The sequence below is a fragment of the Hypomesus nipponensis genome, chromosome 8 (genome assembly GCF_054491055.1).
Source record: "Hypomesus nipponensis isolate SF chromosome 8, ASM5449105v1, whole genome shotgun sequence".
NCBI classification, from domain to species: Eukaryota; Metazoa; Chordata; class Actinopteri; order Osmeriformes; family Osmeridae; genus Hypomesus; species Hypomesus nipponensis.
In genome coordinates, this window is record NC_140368.1 from 16,807,429 (window position 1) to 16,826,791 (window position 19,363).

The 19,363-nt window shown below is 40.3% G+C and overlaps 1 protein-coding gene across 8 annotated transcripts in view; it reads left to right on the forward strand.

The window, feature by feature from the left end:
* Positions 1-19,363, forward strand: part of dlec1 (DLEC1 cilia and flagella associated protein) — a 138,827-nt gene that overhangs the window by 64,998 nt on the left and 54,466 nt on the right. For 7 of the 8 annotated variants that reach the window (XM_084702956.1, XM_084702958.1, XM_084702961.1 and 4 more), the window contains 13 exons: positions 421-531; positions 960-1,133; positions 9,078-9,214; positions 9,471-9,560; positions 9,666-9,756; positions 9,853-10,015; positions 10,167-10,359; positions 10,521-10,597; positions 10,727-10,889; positions 11,090-11,183; positions 11,332-11,462; positions 11,590-11,748; positions 17,243-17,373. In XM_084702956.1, coding sequence (XP_084559082.1) covers positions 421-531; positions 960-1,133; positions 9,078-9,214; positions 9,471-9,560; positions 9,666-9,756; positions 9,853-10,015; positions 10,167-10,359; positions 10,521-10,597; positions 10,727-10,889; positions 11,090-11,183; positions 11,332-11,462; positions 11,590-11,748; positions 17,243-17,373 — 1,714 coding nt within the window. The remainder of the gene's footprint in view (positions 1-420; positions 532-959; positions 1,134-9,077; positions 9,215-9,470; positions 9,561-9,665; positions 9,757-9,852; positions 10,016-10,166; positions 10,360-10,520; positions 10,598-10,726; positions 10,890-11,089; positions 11,184-11,331; positions 11,463-11,589; positions 11,749-17,242; positions 17,374-19,363) is intronic. The other variant, XM_084702960.1, reaches the window with a different exon arrangement.

Here is a 19,363-nt window from a genome sequence, read left to right on the forward strand (position 1 = left end):
TGTACGTACATTTGCAAACGTAGCGTTATTAGCGCCATGGCCAACCCGCAGATTGCGCACACATTGATACTCGAGTTTACCTAGTATTTACGAAACCTGCAGTTCATCAGGTAATCAGAGCCTTTCTCCGCCCACTATACCGTAAATTGCGAGCATTTAAACGCGCAATTGAATGGGCCTCCTTTCTATCATGGATCAGCCACCAAAGTCAAAACAGCGAAAACAAAGATTTAGTGATAACAAAATTGATGTGCTTGTTAACAGCAAATTTAAATATTATACAAGGCTGGAATTTCACACCAACACAAAACAAAATGCAATCAGGACCAAAATGATGAATTCCAGTAAGTGTAATATTGTATGGCTGCTTAATCTGTAACTCATAATGAAGTGTAATGCTTGTGGCAAAAATCCTTTCAGATTGTCTCTTCGGCCTATGTCTTCGTCTTGCTCGGATTACTGCTGTCATTTCACCAGGAGCCATATGTGAGGGAACCCGCGTGCATCCATGTTTACACCCGCTTTTAAGAGGTGCAGAATTTTCACCGCGGAATACATAATTAGGCGCACTTTACACACCCCCTCCCATCTCTTTATGGGAAACTCCCACTTTCCCCTTGACCTTCCCGTGAATGCATATGCATGACACGGAAAAGCGCAATTTGCCATTTTCAGTTCCCGCGACAGGCAGTCTGCGCTTTTACCTCAGTGCGGCATGTTTGTACATACCTCGCCATGCTTTTACGTGCAAATTGCAACACAAATACACCTGAAGTGGGCGCAAAAGCGTTAGTACATGAGGCCCTCTGTCTGGAATGAAATTCATTACAGTTGTATTGTTCTTTCTGCATAAAAAAATCCAATACTATAGGACACAAAACAACATTTATTGTGTTTAGGAAATTATGCATATTTGAGTAATCTATGAATATGTTTTACTATTAATTATCTGCCCTCAGGAAGGTTTCCTGGTGAGGGGGGTATTGTTGCCCCTGGCATGAGCTGCCAGTACACAGTGCGCTTTGCTCCAGACTCATTGGCAGACTTTGAAGACTTCCTGGTGGTGGAGACTCAAGCGCAGTACCCACTCCTGGTACCTATAGAGGCTCGCAGGCCCCCACCTATACTCACATGTGAGTGTCACTACACACACCTGATCTAAAATGTTTCTGTAATATCACTAAATATAAGTGTACTCAATATCCATTGCATTTAAGGCACATAATCATGACAGAGCAGAATGGGAAAATATTTTATATTTGGTCTGTAATTTGCAGAATCAGGCACATACATTTTTGTGTAAAGGAAATACAAGAAGTAACCATATTAATGCAGCATTTTCAGTACTATAGTGGATTTGCCAGTTAAAGGAAAGAGTGAGGGCTTGTGTCCACATTTTGCTTTTTTTCTGGCTGAAAATATTTGGTGGGACACTGGGGAGCTCTTCATCCTTGTTTTTATCAAAAGAGCACTCCCAGCGCATTACAACAATATCTTAACAAAGTATTCCACTCAAGAGTGAGACACTTAAAAAAAGGAGTTGAGTGTGCATTCTCAATGTTTTGAGTAAATATCCTCTATATGGTTGGAGGCACATCAAGCTATGCTCCTTCAGTGTGTCCTTCCATGTGGCCATATTTCATAGAGGATGGATAGAAAACTACCTATTGCTATGTAAATATGTTTGCTACCTTGGTTTGCCAGCTAGCTCTGTCCAACATGATTGGTTAACTGAAAAAAAAGTCCATAGATTTCGACTCAAAGCACACTCAAAAAAAGCAGGGTCCCTCTGATTAAAGACGCATTGGTGCAGCACTTGTTAGGAACAAGTAAGAAAAAAATGCTGGCATGTTATATAGACACATGCCTTGGAGTATTAGTGGCATAAGTACTAGGGATATTTATATTAAAATTCACTATTTATAGGCTATATTAAAATGCAGTGAAAATACAAAAAACACAGCGTGTTTCCGCATTGAGATATGTATTACAAGAAGAACAACTGTTTCTGTACTCCTAGCATTGGAGCCGACAGCTAGAAGCCGGTGCTCAAACACAACTGACCCTCGTTTTTTTCCGGCTAATTAACAAAGCTTCATGAAAATCTTTGCCCTCAACAATACATAAGGGTAGCATATCCATCTCGATGAACTTGCAGATCCGTTGGGTAATTTTCTCTGCTCGTTGTGCATCCGTGCTAACACCGAGAGCAGGATGCACCGCCACTAACCAGGGTCGGATTTATGGTCTTCAAGTGGTACATCATTTGAGTCGTGGAGTTGTATTTATACTCAGCTTTGCAGTGCTGGCAGTGAACAAAGTCATTTTGAAGTCAAAATGGTCTCACGCTACAATTTGCCATGACCTCTTCCGTGTTTACTTTTGAAAAACATGAAAACTCACCGGTAACTGAGTAGGCCTGTGGCGTTTTTTCCCAAACATTGCCATTGTGTGGTAAAATGTTTAATTGCTGCCGCATAGCCAAATCCATTGCATTCTTTCAAGACACACACTACGCAAACAGATCACGCATTAGTTTTATCGATGAAAAGATATGTCAGATGAAATTCTTAATGATCAATTAATCGATCGACGATTAATTATGCCCATCCCTAATAAGTACCATTTATACCATGGTCTGGGGTGACTACTTGATTCTGATTGGCTGCAGGGTGTCTGTTATCATGTGATAATGTACACCTACTAAGTAGTTCCAGTAAAACTATTGGTTCCCCGTTCTAAATGATTGCGCTGGATACATACAAAAATGAGCCTGTGTTTAAGATTAGTAACCATAGCAAGAAGTTCCGTTTACAAGCCTTTGTTTGTCAATTGTCAATTTATTGACAAGCTAGCAACTAACATATCAACTAGACCAGAGCGACACGCTTTGATCTCGCCGACACGTGATCATGTGGTTCAAGTAGCTCGCTGTAGTTCCAAAAAAGCCCACTGCTGTCATCCTAATGAAGCTGGCCAACGGAAGTTGCTTTCTCAGGCAAATGACGAATGAAACAGGCTCGGTTACAGAAATCCGATATTCTGGCTATTTTCAGCAGACTCGTATCTTCAAAAGGCAGTCCTCCCTGACGTTTTTGGTGTACAATGGAGTGAAATACTTAATCAATAAGCCCCAAGAGGCGGTGTTTTGCGCTGATTTTAGAACAGGTAAGAGTTGTTACTTACCACAACGCAAAAAAACTTCTACTAATATTTGATATGGTTTCATAAATAAAAACAATTAAAAACAAAATTGTTTAACAATAAACCGTCATTTTTCCGCCACTACAAAGTGCAGTTCCTACATAAATCGTTGCCACTCTACAGCCAGAGGGACACCTTTGCCGTCTTTTTTGAAATATTCGATGCACAGTAATATGGAATGTTAAAGAATGTTACGAGGACAACCTGTAAGGTTATGCTGGATTTTACAATGACATGGAACGCAATATTCAATATTCACAATCAAGGATGGGAACAACCGGTTTTAGAAAACATTGTGAACACTCACTTCCAGTGTAACACTAGAGCTTTTTTGTCACGTGGTTCCGGTAGCTCGCTGTTGTAAAAAAAAAAAAAACAATGCTGTCAACCTGTTTGAACGGTTTTTGGTGGGACAGACAGCAGCACCATCTCGATTCACGGACATTTTTGCTATATTAACACATAATGTCAATTGGTTACTGGTGTGTTGTATCATGTATGTCTGATACTTTATTAACATTTATGTATTACATTAACTTATACATAACGCAATATTATGAAGCGGAGCTAGAAATGGCTATGCTAGCTACCATACTGTACCAACTGTACAATACTGTACATACCAAACAGTTGCCTAATGAGGACTATATCCCAGATAGCACACATACGTTGGGCCGACGTCAGGACGTCATATGGATATCGTTTGCACATTGGCAAGACGTCACTCATCTGTGTCGAATGTAGGCTATTCATCACATATTTGGAGTTGTCTCAAGGCAATAGTCATATTAACCACAATATCACAGACCCTTAATGACACCACATATTGTGAAGTAATACTTAAATTGTCGCTGCATGATATAGAAACGTGGGCACAGACATGATCCTACTTTTGATAATCATGGCAAGACAACCCTAACATGTAACAAGCTGTTTTGGATGAACCCCAAACCAAGTAACCCCAAAAGATATGTGGTGTCATTAGGGGCTGTGATATCGTGGTTAATATGACTATTGCCTTGAGACAACTCCAAATACGTGATAAGTAGCCTACATTTGGGCAGTGTCTACGGTAACTAGTTGATCCAGAAGAACCAAAACAACATGTTGCCTGAAGGCCAACGTACTTAATACATTTGTGACTGATCCATTCATGTGCTTCAGTAGCTCGCGGTGTAATGCAATGTATTATATCAATACATGTATTTTTGCTTGTGGGATCGAATCCCACTCGAATCTTTTATTTTCTTAGCTTCAATTTATTATGGTGTGAATGGCTGTAATGTAGTGTTCACTACATTTGTTCATAATATATAATTATGAAATGAATTGATTTCAAAAGATATAGCGAAGAAACACTCAGCCATAGGCTACACAAATCGCATAGGAAACATGTTTCCATGTTGTGTTACGCGTATTTTGATCGTATTGTCTGGGTTAGCAGCGACGTTCTTAGTATGAATTTTTAATATGTGGTGTCAGAAGGAGCTTTGATGTTGTGGTAAATACGGCTATTGCCTCCAAACAACCCCAAATATGTGATTAGTAGCCTACATTCGGGTAGTGTCTATGGTAACCAGTTGATTCAGAAGAAGCCAAATCTAAATGTTACCTGAAGGCCAACGTAGTTAACAAATACGTAACCATTCAGCTAACTTTTCAGAGCTGGTATAGTTTGCTGTGTAAATCAACGGACTCTCGTTTGCACGTATTTTTGCTCCAGTGCGATAGAATCCCACTTCATGCAAACCTGCAAATGTTATTTTGTCTCCATTTATTTTGTTGTGAATGGTATTCTAATGTAGTGCGCACGTAGCCCATAGGCCTACTTTCATATTTGCCTCAGCAAATATGAAATCCAACTTGAAAATCGACAATAATATGTTTGTGACAAATCTGGTGATAGAGGCAGATTGATAGGTGCACGCACAGCTGGGGAACCAGTTAAATTGGGAACCAGTTGGGACGTAACACCTGCAACCATGTCTTCACGTCATGTCACAAAGTTCATAATTTTACAGTTTTACAGTCAATTCTAAAAAGTTGAGCAGGGCAGCTTTCAAGAAATATGGGAATTCTGCTTTTAGCCAGCTGGTCCGATTATTTTTCTGATTTGTTTAAACTGGCAATCTGAGTGAGACTGCTTCCCCGTTACACTGTTTTGAGGTTAGCCTCAGGCAGACTCGTTCACTGGCAGTGTGCACAATGTTGTACTTGACTCCATTCTACACCAGAAACGTCAGGGAGGACTGCCTAATGTAGATACAAGCCTGATGAAGATAGCCAGCATCTCGGATTTCTTTAACCAAGCCTGTTTCATTCGTATTTGCCTGAGAAAGCGACCTCCGTTAGCCAGGCTAGTTTTGCCCGCTCAATTGGTCAGGCTTTTTAAGGGTATCGGGGTCAAGTGACTTTTGTGCATAGACAAGTGAAACGTAAATGTATCTGTCCAAAGGCCAAAAGCTTCAAAAAGTTAATATCAAGCCCTGCAATCCAGTGGCCAGAGATATCTGATGACCTGATCGACACTCCAAGTGTAATAGACCGGGGAGAAGTTCGTCTTTTGCAACCGACATGCACAATTGAGCCTGCTTGACAGTTCTGTGACGTAGGGTGATAATTGGTCTATATGTCGCGTGAGACACGCTTTACTTCCGCATTCCTTGATAACAATGGGAGTGTATGGAAGTGTTGCAACTCTCTTTTTCTATGGCTCTGAACTAGACTACCAAAAACTCTAGCCTATGATTTCCATTGGTGCCATGGGCGTATCTACAGGGGGGCAACTCTAGAGCCTTGCCCCCCCAGCTGCCCCCCTAACTTTGGTGATTTGTGTTTTCGGTTAAACACTTTTACAAGAGTTGATTGGGATACTGCGTTTATTTTTTCTGGGATTATCAATCTAAATTAATGCACTGACTAATAAAGTAAATTGTTAAAATTCTAACTTTAGATTTTACTGGGGCACAGCAGATTTATACTGGGGCACGTGCTGCAGTAAAAAGGGTCTAACGACGCCCATGCCCTAAACGTCATTTATTGTTGTGGAGGTATTTAGCAAGATGAAGATTGTTTTGATGTGTTGTATGTAGAAGACGAGACATGAGCTTAGTTTCAGCCATGTTGTTTTATCTTCTGCTCGTCCCGCCCCCGTAGCCCCCACATTACATTTAAGCTTCCGGGTGGCAATAGGTGACTCATGTATTACATATCATGTCAAAGATGATGCGAAAATAATAAATGGACGGGAAAAAGATGCCAGAAGGGACTGAAAAAGCCAGGTAAAAAAGAAAGATATGTCACTTCATAAATCTAGGTTCCTGCAAGGGTGGGAAAAATATGTTTTCTCAAAAGCCTCGAATCTCTCAGGTAAACATTATAGTTGTTAGTATGTAGTTTCCGGAAATATAACAATATGAGTCCAACGTAATGTTCATAGTACATAAAGCAAAAAAAATATTTTGCACTGAAATTAATGCCCCAAAAAATTTTTGCGCATGACTGTGAAGTTCTGATTTTAAATAATAACAACAGCATCTAGGTCCTAGGTTCGGGTTAAGCCCCGAATGTTCAACATATGGTTCTGCCCCTGGTGGGGGTGGGCTGGTTGGGGCCATTAAACTCCCATGCTGAAAATTCACATATAGGGATTCCCACGTACCGTTTACCCATGCCACCCTGCCAAGACCTCTTGCCCCCCCTTGGCCACCCCATGTAAAATGTTCTAGATCTGCCACTGATTGGTGCTGATCTGTGGAGTGCAATAATTCACGTTTCTTTGCAATAAAAACATGCCATATTAAAAGATCCTGTTAATCAGCTGAATTGTTGCAATACTACATCTAGTCTGGGCTACAAGCATTGGCATCAGCTGGCTGCGGACACCACATTACAAATACATGAAAAAGCTGCAGGAAGTAAGCTACACCGCCAGGGGACGGATCTACTGAGGTGGCCTGGGGTGGCAACTGCCACCCTAAAAATAGCCTTGCCACCCCAGCTGAAACCCTAGTTGGCAGCTTTGAAAACAAAGAAAAGTTGTGGCTCATCTGACATTTGCGAGAGCGAATTTCTAATATCCGACTGCAAGTGAATGCAGCACTCCAACCACCCTCCCCACTCCTCCGGGACATTTGCAAAAGCGAATTTCTAATATCCCACTGCAAGCGAATGCAGCACTAGACGACTCAAACCACCCTCCCCACTCCTCAGAGTCAGACATTTGCGAGAGCGAATTTCTAATATCCAAGCCCAAACAAAATCTGCTGATAAAAAAAAATATTTGGTTATTCATATTGAAAATCTGCGGATTTCTGATAGCCTTCCTATTCTTATGTTGGAGCGACCGAAGATGTTCCACAACAGCTTGACGCAGAATATGGTCGATTGAATGCAGACTTTGCAAAACAGTATTGATCCATCATCATAAAGATCGCCTGAAAACTCCCTGGCCCTGTCTATTGCTGTAATTCAGCTTGATAAGTGTTTCTGTGTGTCAATTCTTCAGGGCTGAATCTCTGCATTTTTGACTAACGTTTTAATATTGGCTACAGTCTAACGTGAACGTTACTGTATCAGTTTCAGGGTTGACAGACTTCCTTCGATTGCTATCACAGTCACAGACCTACCTACACTGGTGGCAATGGGCTCTGTTTACAGGTTACATATTTAGAAAGAATAGAGACGCAATATGAGTTATCAAGTTTATTTAAATTTTACGTTTGGGCGTGCTATTAATATCCAACTGCAAGTGAATGCAGCACTAGACGACTCCAACCACCCTCCCCACTCCGCCGAGTCGGATATTTGCGAGAGACCGGATTGTCAGTTTTATATTCGAGATTCAACAGACATTCATATTCGTACCTCCGTTCAGGCTCTGCGTCATATTTAGGGACCGGGAGAGAGTAGGCAACCCAAATGCCGAAAAACCTAACAGACATTTGAATACACATCATGTGCAGTGTTTACAAACTTTGAACTTGTAGCACATATTTTCTACTACTGGCTGACCAAGTTGTCCAACCTTCGGTTTAGTGATACGGTTTATTATTGATTAATCAATAGCCAATAAATAAATGAAAACAAATATTTCAGTGTTTCCTCAATATATCTTTGATTTAAGGCTTTAATATTGTCCATTAATAATGTAGCCTAATGTTTCAGAGCTAAAATGTCTTAATTTGGGGGCATTCCAAATAAAAATGGATTAATATGACTGTGATTAAATCAGCATATACTTCTGCCACAGGGTGCCACCCCTCAAAATCTCCTGCCACCCTCTTGCCAACCCATGAATATTTTTCTAGATCCGCCCCTGTACACCGCCCCTCTAAATGTACTTATACTTTGTGTCACAGCGATCATCTCACATCACATTTGCTATAAATACGTACTTCAGGCTGCGGCCGACAATAGGCTATGGCTGATAATTTGTTAGTGAAAATGTTGATATTGATTTGGGGACAGTGACATGACATGGCTGGGTAGGTAGCTAGTCTTTTTGTCAAACATAGTATCAAATTATAGTTACTAATTGTACAATGGTACCAATCGTACACAATGGTATTTCCTTCAAATCGTGCTAGCATAACGTTAGCTTTCTGGCTAATAGCGCAGCCAAAAAAAAAGCTGGTGTTGGTTCTATGAGCTGAGCGGACTAGAAATATCAGAGTTGGCTAACATTGATGGCAAGTGTCCATGGTATAAGCGGGATAATGCCCTTCGAGGTGTACAATATCATACAATAATGTACTCTACGGACGCCTCTTCCATTATTGTATGATATTGTACACCTCGTTGGGCATTATCCTTACATAAATGTACTTTCTTATGCATATTGATAAATCCTGCTGGTTTGTGTGTGTGACTAGTGCCCAGTGTTCTGGAATGTGGCTATTGTCTGGTGGGAGGTGTGAAGTTTGTTGAGTTTCTGTGCTGCAACGAGGGGCTCAGTGCTGGAACCTTCTGCATAATGCCCAAGAGCCAATGGCCAACCTCTAACCTCCGGGTAAATGTTTTGCCATAATATGTTCTTACCGTTGTATCATAATGTATCAAATCTACTTAGTTATGGCATACTTTACATTTAAAAGTATGCTTTCACTCTGTATTATACCTTATACAGTAAGACCAAATTATACTGTACAAATGTAATTAAGGGCACAACAGGAGCTATACATATATTGTCAATGTAGGCATTACATATTAAATTATACAATATACTGTAGAATTTCTTTGTATTTCTTACACTTTTCTTCATCCAGTCGGTAAAAACCAGCTTTGCTGAGCAGCCCCCCTTTGGAGTGACCCCCTCTCTCTTTAAACTGCAGCCTGGTCAAACTTCAGTGGTGGAGGTGAGGCTGGACTGTTTATCACGGTGGTGACCACCACTTAGACACGGTTGTTGTATTTTTGTGTGCCGAGACTCGTGTCTGAAATACTGGTTTGTCATGTCACAGGTGGTTTTCTTTCCCACCACTGCGGAGAGGTGCTCTAAAGTGTTCACCATTGTGTGTGACAACTGTCAGGTCAAAGACATCACCATCCAAGGTGAACTGCATCTTTTAACTGTAGTTGTGTGCATTGACAATCATTATTGTATGCCATGTGTCAGTGCTGGTTATTGACTCTTTGTGTGTGTCCCAGGTGAGGGTCAGCTGGTTCTCCTAGAGCTGGTGTCTAACCTGGGTGAGGAGGATTGTCCTGCTCAAGGGGAGCTGTGTGATGTCACTGCTGAGCACCATGTTCGCTTCGGTCCCGTCAATCCTCACTCTGTCCAGCAGAAGAAGCTTGTCATTAAGAACAACACGTAAACAAGATGCACTGTAGTAGAGTTCTGTATGAATAGGATACTTGCCTTTTATTTACTGGTATGCTAATTCAAATACAGAGTAAGGTTTGAATAAAGCTTTGTTCTCTTGTTTGGCTCTCTCACCTCCCTCTCGGTCTCTGTCTTCTAGTTGTCTAGAGCTGCCGTTTTACTGGCAGATAATGAAGCCTAATCTGCAGTATTTGCTTCCTGGGGAGAACCCTGACACCTCCAACATCCACTACCACCTGGCCACAGATCTGGGGTTTTATGTCAGCCCCACCTCAGGGATTCTGGCCCCTCTCCAAGAGCACGAGTTCCTGCTAAGCTACAACCCTCAAGAGGTAGACAACACAAAAGGACTGAAAATATAAATACTTGATAAAACAGGTCCATACAAATATTGACTCAAAAGTCAAATCTGATGTACTTTCCTTGTTATAAAACAAGCAGCGATTTTATCTTAATGTGGGAGGTTTCTCTGTCATGACTCTGCTTTTCCCAGTTGAAGGACTACAATAGTGTGTGCCACCTGGTCTTGAAAGACATCCCAGATCCGCCCAAGGAGCCCAGTAATGATTGGTAAATACCAAAACACAGGACTCTCTTTAATGCAAAAAATATACAATCATTTTTAGCTGTAGAAACATTGTGCCAGCGTTTGCGTGTCTTATATACACACATGTATTTTGACGAAATCTTGTTTTATAGGGCCCCACGCACTCTACGTACAACAGCTGAAATAAAAGATGTCATTGTGATGGAGATAGAGGTCAAGGGGACAACAGAACCATATAAAATCTTTTTGGAGCCATGTTCAATTCACATCCCAGGAGAGCTCTTCATTGGTACTACCATCAACAGAAAGTTTAAGGTAGCCAAACGCTGTCTGTTACAAAGTCCATTTTGGGGTTGATTTGCATGCACGTGTGTGTGCTGGATTTAGTCATTAAGAGAAAAATTGCCTTTAGAAATGAGAAATGTATCCTTATAAAAAAAGAAATGACAGTGAGGACATCACAATTTTACCTTGTTGTCTAATATATTTTATCCTGCTATTACTTTTTGTGTTAGATGTGGAACAACAGTAAATCCTTGATCAGCTTTAAATGGGAGAGGAAGATTGATCACCACACTATGGAAGTAATGCCTCCTAGTGGAGAATTTGGTATGATGCATAATATCAGGAACAATTGTCTCTTTCCATCACATGTTATTAGGTTGTAATACTTTTTATTTGGTCATGGAGTGAGATGTTTAACGTCTTAATAGGTTTTACCATCTCATCTCTTGTAATGTCTCTTTTTGTGGTCCAGAGGCGAATGAGTGTTTTGACCTGGAACTGGTTCTTACTGGAGGGAGAGCAGGTAAAGTTGCGACCAGCTTGCAGTGTCAAATTAAGAACCACAACAAGCCTGTCACTCTCAACATAACAGCCACTTTCAAGGTAACAAATGAGACATTCTCCAAAACATCCAGTATAGCACACGCTGTTAAAGACTGTAATACACTGGTCTTGTTTTTGTTTATTCGTCAAGCAACTGTGGTGTTACTGTTGTGTTGATTTTCACTAGGGCCCTCACCTGTCTCTAAGTGTTCCCAGTGTGGATCTGGGCCTGTTGAGTCTGGGGGATCAGGCCCAGTCCGAGGTGACCATACTCAACTCCAGCCAGCTGGAGGCCTGCTGGACCCTGAGAGAACTGGCCAACCACCTTTCAGACAAAGATACACAGGTACTTTAAATTCTTATGTTTTCTGTGATTTAAAAGCGTGCGTACAGTACTGCGTACTGTGTTCCGCACATTTGCCTTTATAAATAACTATTTTACCTTACAGAGATTGAAAACCATCATAATGCAGTTTTTATAATGAGTGGCAAATTATTCCAGAGTTTTGGAGCAGCCAATGAGAAGGCTGTGTCCTTGGAACAGTCAACCATTAACTACTGGTTGATCACTGTTTGTTTAACACTAGAGCCAACTTTAGCTAGCTAGATAAAGCTAACAGCTACAGGATGGTCTTTAGCTAACAAGTTAATGTGGGAGTGAGAGATGCAAAACGAAACGGAGATCTTTTTATTATCTTCTAAACATGTACGCTAAATTACGAAACTGGGGCACGCTGCCACTATGTATTTAATGAGAAACATTGGGTTAAGGTCGATTCAGAGGTTTCCTTACTTTGGTTGATTAGGTATTTTGTGCAACAGTTTAAGAGATTTCTTAAGACCAAGATAAGGAGAAAACCTTTAATAGTTAAAGGAACATTTCACTTAAAACCTTTATGAGAAGACTTAAGGGTGTTTTGTGCCACTGATTTTATATAAAGAAAACCATAACTCTGATTTTCATAAAATATTAAAGGGGTCATTAATAACTACGTACTAACCGAGAGTGAGGTCATGCCGGGAAATCTCAAACAGAGGCTGGAAAGTATCGGCAAAGCCGAGGTTTGATATTTCCCGGCATGACAGAACGGTTGAGTTTAGTAAGTAGTTTATTATATGCCATTTTTAGCTTCTTTTCATTTTGTAAACGAAAATAAATGGTACCTCTAGGCTAATTGTAGCTAGCTCTCAAGTCTTCTCACGCTGTGTTTCATGTGTTGCCTAGCAACTCATTACTTTTGATAGAAAGTGGACAACATGGTTCTGCTAAAATGGCTTTAATTTCAACACAAAATAACGACACAAGTGATTAAAAGAGTCTAGTCTTCATCCTCACTTTCGATGACAAATCTTTTCAGCATCATCTGGATAGTAAAACCCAGCAGCTGACTCGTCGCTCAATTTGAATATGACGTCAGAGGGCAATACGGAGCCGTACTGACCGCTGAGGAGGGCAATACGCGTCTGGCATTACTACCCATTAGCCAATCAGAAAGCTTGTACCGTCGTTGCCATATAATAACTGATTTTATAGGGTATTTCACACTTTTCCTTAAGGTCTTCAAATAGGGTATGTAACATTGGTTGGGCTGAAAATGGCCCGGGTAGTGTTCTATGCGCCCTAAAGTACCCTGTGAAATAGCCCTGGAATAAAATTAGAGGTTTTCTCCCTTTTATGGTATGCTCATGGATATAGAGATGAGCTGTGCACTGATTGGTTGGTTTACAATGAATGAAGTTACAGAGCAAAGACACAACACGGCCAACAGCACTCAGTGAAACATCGAAGGTGGAGACTTGAAATAAAAACGTACAAATAACATTGTTTTCAACAGATTGACTAGATATCATTTGAAACTAGAGAGGGTACAATTTCTGGGGAATTTGTAGGGTATGCTTGCTTGCGTTGGCTCCAGGGGTCCGTATTTAAATTACATTTTACAACTGATATTTCTGTATATTTTATATAAAAATGCATAGCCTACTTATTTATAAAGATTACATATATTTAAAAGCATTTTTTTCTGCTCATTTACAACTCAAAATACTAATAACATACATATTATACTGTAAATTTGTATGGGCCGTCAATTTCTGCTTGATTTCTGCTACCTGTCAAGACTCTGGACTATGGACCCCCTGAAGTAGCCTTGGCCACCCCTTGGACACCCCATGTATAAAACTCTAGTTTCGCCACTGCTCATTCATAAACATGTCAGTGGTAGCGATCATTGTCAGTAACAAGGCAAAATGCGATATAGCCCTGCTGTGTGGAGACTAGACTGTCTTGGTAGCGAGTGGTTGGTTGAATTCGATTTAACGTTACTTCTGTTGTATGGTCTAGGCTGAATGAATTATTTTCATGAACAGATTGACAAAGTTTAGGCTGTGGCAATGGCGTTCAGGTTAGTAGTCACTAGTCAGATATTTTCACCCATTGAAGACTTTTGATTTAAGTAAGGGTAGTGCCGAACATGTGCCGCCATTTGACTTCCTACTAGTACTGTAAACAGCTTTGGAGATGTTTTTGTTAGCTACTAGACTAGGCTACAGCGTTGCAGTGAGCTACACTGGTTGTAAACCACAGTTAATGATAATTTCACCCACAAATCGTTTACTTGTAATCTAATGTCATAATAAATCCTACAGCGAAAATGTATTTGTGAGAAATGTTCATTTTAACGATTGAAAACAGATGCATCATAGACTGCTGTAGTATGTGTTGCCCGGGCAACAGAGACTAATGTAATGATGCTAATACTTCAGTGAAAGAGTAGACTACTGTTTCCGAAAGTAGATGTACTTCCTTAATAATGTTAGCTTATATTGTACATTACACATTACAATTGTGTGTCATATCACAAAGTAAAATGAGCAAATAGTTATCACCCAGGCCTCTTTGCTTGTGACGTTTCTGCAGCTGCAGTAAAGCAGTTATCTCCCAGAAGTTAACGAGCTGCTAAACTAATGTTCTGCAAGAGATAGTTCCGTGAGTTTTCGTGACGTTAGTGACGTTAGTGGCGTCAGTGACTGTGGCTAGCAAGTTAGCCACCGCTAGCTTCACTTTTCGCCACAAAAAAAATATTTCTACTTAAACCGTGCAACGGAACGTAAATCCCAATACAAGCAACACAATCGCTACCAAGACGAAACGTTTGACACCTCGGTTGTCTATGTAGTCCAAATATGAACAAAGTTTTAGGGGGGCAAAAAGAATAATAACTAGAAAAGGCTGTTCCTGCGAAACAGCAGTGAGAATACTGAAAACCTGAATGGGGATAGCTGAACATGCTAAAAAAGCTGAAAATTGTGTACATTTTTTGAAAGTTATAAGCTGAAACTTCAAAGCGCCCGAAAGGTATTTTAAATAGGGGCTGGAGCTGGACGAAGGCATAAAACTACAGAAAAGAGAAGAAAAATGCTAAAAGAGAAATAATTCAGAAGAATTTGAAAATTTAGTAGACAGTCATTTGCTCAGGTTTCAAAAGGCCTGAAATGTATGTTAGAAAGGACCTGCAGCAAGAAGAAGGCAGAAAAGTACAGAAAATAGAAGAAAAAAAATGCACAAGTACTGGCAGTTGGAAGATACTGCTGTGAAAGGTAATTTTGAAAGGACAAGATGAAGGCAGAAGAAAAAAAGGAAAAATTCAAAACAAAAAGGGGAAAATTTCAGAAAAATGAGCTGCAGGAAAATGTAAATTTAGCAGAAAACCAGTTGCTGATGTTTGGGTTGAACGAATTTGAAGGTAAAACGACTGGAATCACTTGAACTTGCTGGAAAAATGTAGCAACCGTTGGTCATTGGCAACAGACCGACAAAATTTCTAGCCTAGAATCTAGGTATCAGGTTCAAGACGGAGGAGAAACTAATCATGCGTGCCTGCACACCCAGTCCTGTTTAGACACTTAATTTAAGATGACATCAAAATACTAATTCATAGTGCAGGGTTGCTGATGTTGTCGTTGTCCCTGGTGAGTTTTTTAATAGTAAATAACAAGATCATGCTACATCTTACCAGCGGATCATTTCTTGCAAGTGTGTCAAAGTGGTATGTATTAAGACCGTAGGCTTGAATAATAACCGAAGGCGTGAAGCTAGAGAGAGAGGATGCAATGGAAGATTTCCTACATAAGTATATCTACTACTTCAAATTGAAAACAATGTTCAATATCGTCAATTAAAAGTAAAAAACGTTCCAGTTACGAAGCGTTTGTTCGTAGGATTAATGCCAGCTGCAGCAAACACTTACCCCAGCCCTGGTTTGGCTGTTCGTGACGGTCAGCTATGACAGTCGAGCCTCGATTTTTGCAGATTTCTGTTAAACTTGCAAAAATAATAACGATCTTGCTAGATTATGTACACTTCAAGTTCAATGTACATATCTTGTTTGGCCAATTTGGTCGACTGTGGAAAAAAAGTAGAACCGTTTTTAGTTATGGCTAGTTATGCTAGCCATCGCGCTAGCTCGATTGTGAGAAATCTAAATAGAATCCACACCTCAAACAAGTTAAACCTAGATGCAAAACTGTACGTCCAATCCAAAAAATAAGGATATTTTTAGAGACCCAAGACTCTGCTGAAACCATTAATATCCTTTATGTGTCTGTGCGGTCAGAAAAACAACTCTTTTGGCAGTTTCCAAAACGTTACCCAATTCTGCTTTCATGGTGCGAGTCTGTTTGGTTGCCACGGTGATGGCGCAGCTGTGATCGCTAACGAGCTGGGCAGAGAGAATAAGAAATTTAGCTGGAATCCACACCTCAAACAAGTTAACCAAAACGCAAAAATATACGTCCAATCCAAAAAATGAGACCGAGACCCAAGACTCGAAACCAGAGATGTCATTTAAATGTCTGTGCGGTCAGAAATACGACTCTACCGGCAGTTTTAAAGTCGTCTTCCTTTCGGACTTCTCTGACAAATTTTACCCACCTCTCCATTGAAGTTAGTGAGAGAATTTGAAAGGCTGCTCTTGCTTCAAGGCTCATGGCTGAAAATCTGTAAATGTGAGCTCTTTAGCAGTTACATTGGCTGAAAGAGGACACGTTTTCCTACATTTTAAGGTATAACTTGTTTCTGTAAGTTAAACTATATGAACGTCAGAGGAATTAGTTTGACAATTTAGTTGAATATCAGAAAATATCAGCAGCCAGCAGAGTGTACCACTCAAGTATAAAAGTGAGAAATACCAAAAGTCATAGCCATCATCTCCTGAAGGAGCTGAACGTTTTGATACCAAAATTGTAGGAATCGGTGAAAGTAAGCAGGACAAGAACTGAGAAGTTGAAAAACAATTGTGAGAATGCTGAACATATCTTAATAGTATAATAATATATATGTGAGATAACAATGGCTGTGCCCTTGTTGAAGGTAAAGCACACCCAATGATAACGTTAGTTGTCTCCACTTCTGTTGTCGAAGCAAACAGGATTGACTTAGGTGGGTAACGTTACAGCTTGACAACCAAACTATCATGATTCATCTCAGCTTCAGTTAGCTATCTTGCTAATTACGCTAATTAGCAATCACAGTCCCCTGATCTAAACCCTATGAAAACCTGTGGGCTGAGCTGAAGCATTTATTCTTAAACGAACAAACCCTGCTGCACCTTTGAATGCCACGAAAACTGACATGGTTTATGCATGCACTTTCTTTGTTTGCTAATGGCCACAGTGTAGCCATATCACAGGTACGCAGATTTGTTTTATACATTTGAAATTGTGATTTGTGTAGAAACTGGGATTTGTGTAGAAACTGCCGTACAAATGTTTGGAGGTCATTTAAGGCATACATGCCGTTATATATTTGACCTTTGTACTATGTGTGTGTGTGTGTGTAGATCACAGTGGAGCCATACAGGGGTGTGCTGCCTCCCCTAGCATCCCAGAATGTTCATGTGCTCTTCAGACCAAAGGCCTGTCAACACTTTGAGACAATACTGGAACTGGCTGTGGAACATGGTACTGGATGGTAAGGTGAATGTTTTTTTATTGATCATGCTGTAATAAAACTACAAAATGAAACCAACATAGAACCAATAACCAATTTTGCAAACTGCAGCCTGGTCAGAATTTATCGAAGCAGTGTGCGGTATTGTGCCACAATGTGGTGTGTGGGCGAACATGGCGGCTCCTATTATATTTCATGAAATATGAGTACATTTACATGTAGTCATTTAGCAGACGCTCTTATCCAGACCGACGAAAGGCAGATTTATACTTCTCCGTTTTTACGGAGACGTACACAGGGAACGCCCTCTCCGACGAGGAACGCCCTCTCCGAGCTCCTCGGAGAGCTCTACGTGCACCTCCTGATTTTCCTGACTGTCCGTCCATCCGTCCGTCATTTTACGGATACCCCTTGGCTGTGATTGGTCCGTATTACAGTTTTTCACGATTGCTAAAACACATTTCTTGAAACAGTCAACCATTTTCTCAAAACTGTAAACACAAAACCAAATGTTCAAATTCAATTTCGAAAACCTCTGACTCTTCTGGCAAAATAAAATACTCGCTCCTAAACCATGTAACCTGTGCTCAAAATCAAACTATGCTTTCAGATCATAAACACAACCAATCAATATATAAACACTATGGAGCAATCATTAGACACAACACAAAAAATGGAGAATGAAGCATCCAGGGCATGTAGTTACATTTAGTCATTTAGCAGACACTCTTATCCAGATTACATGTAATGAAGAATTTGATTATGTTTACACAGTAAATTCATTTACCGTACCAATAAAGAAAATGGATTTTGAAACACTGGATTTTGGTGTTTCAACACCCATTGACACTTTCCTGATGTATGACTATGTTTAGCCTGTGTTCTGCACCTCTCTTTCACCAACCGTCTGTGGAGGAGCTCATTGAATTGCTCCTCCCAAGGTTTCTTCAGTTCTTTTACCTGTAGTTGTTTTTTCTGGGAGTTTTTCCCTGTCTTCTTTGGGGGTTGAGGTTGGCTGGGTGGCAGTTCTATCAGCGTATGTGAAGCCCTCTGTGACATTGCTTGTAAAAAGGGCTATACAAATACTGTGCATTTGATTTGGTTTGAAAATATTACAGTAACCATCACAACTTAGTATTGTCAACAAAGAATAAAGAGACTCAGGGTAAAAACCCTCTGGTGTGCTGGATCCTACGGTGGCCCTGAAGTGCAAAACACCCCCCCTAATATGAGTACATCCCCCAAATGAAAACACTCCCCCCGAATATGAGTCAACGCCCCCCAAATTGGATGGCTTGTTCACCTTCCCCCAATACAAAAACACGCTCCACCAAATGGAAAACCACATTACATTACATTACAGTTTTCCTCAATTGTTAAGAGACATTTCTTGAATGTGTACTGTGTTTTCTCCAAACTCTAAACACACATCTTCAAACTTACACTGTTTTGGCCAAACCCTTGACCAAAAATCAAACACTGTAGTCAAAACCATATTATCTGTCGTATAAACCAAACTTTGCATTCAAAATACACACTAAGCCCTCAAATAAATTCAACCTTCTAAATACCCTTTAGACACTGCTGGGAGGAATTTAAAACACAATTATAAAAAGGTTTTCAAAAACCATTGACTATAAGGTGTCCCTGAATTTTAGATATGTTCCACCTCATGAGTTTGACATGATGTAAATCATAAAACTCACAATTACTGCAATTGTCCTTCTTACAGGCTGTTTATTTCTATTTACATTATACAGCAATTGCATTTTGACCTCTTGTTACTGTAGTGGTCACAGTATACAAATAGTCAGTGCCGCTGCTAGCCATTTTGGTGCCCTAAGCATAATTCCTTTATGATGCCCCCACCCCCACCCTCCGAAAAAAAACGATTGTTTTTGCCAGTTTAACTTTTTATTACTATACATATACCTCAATAACAATAGCCTAACACAACAGCAGCATCACAATGTAACACCTATTGAGAGGTGGTGGTTCTCTGCTGTGTATC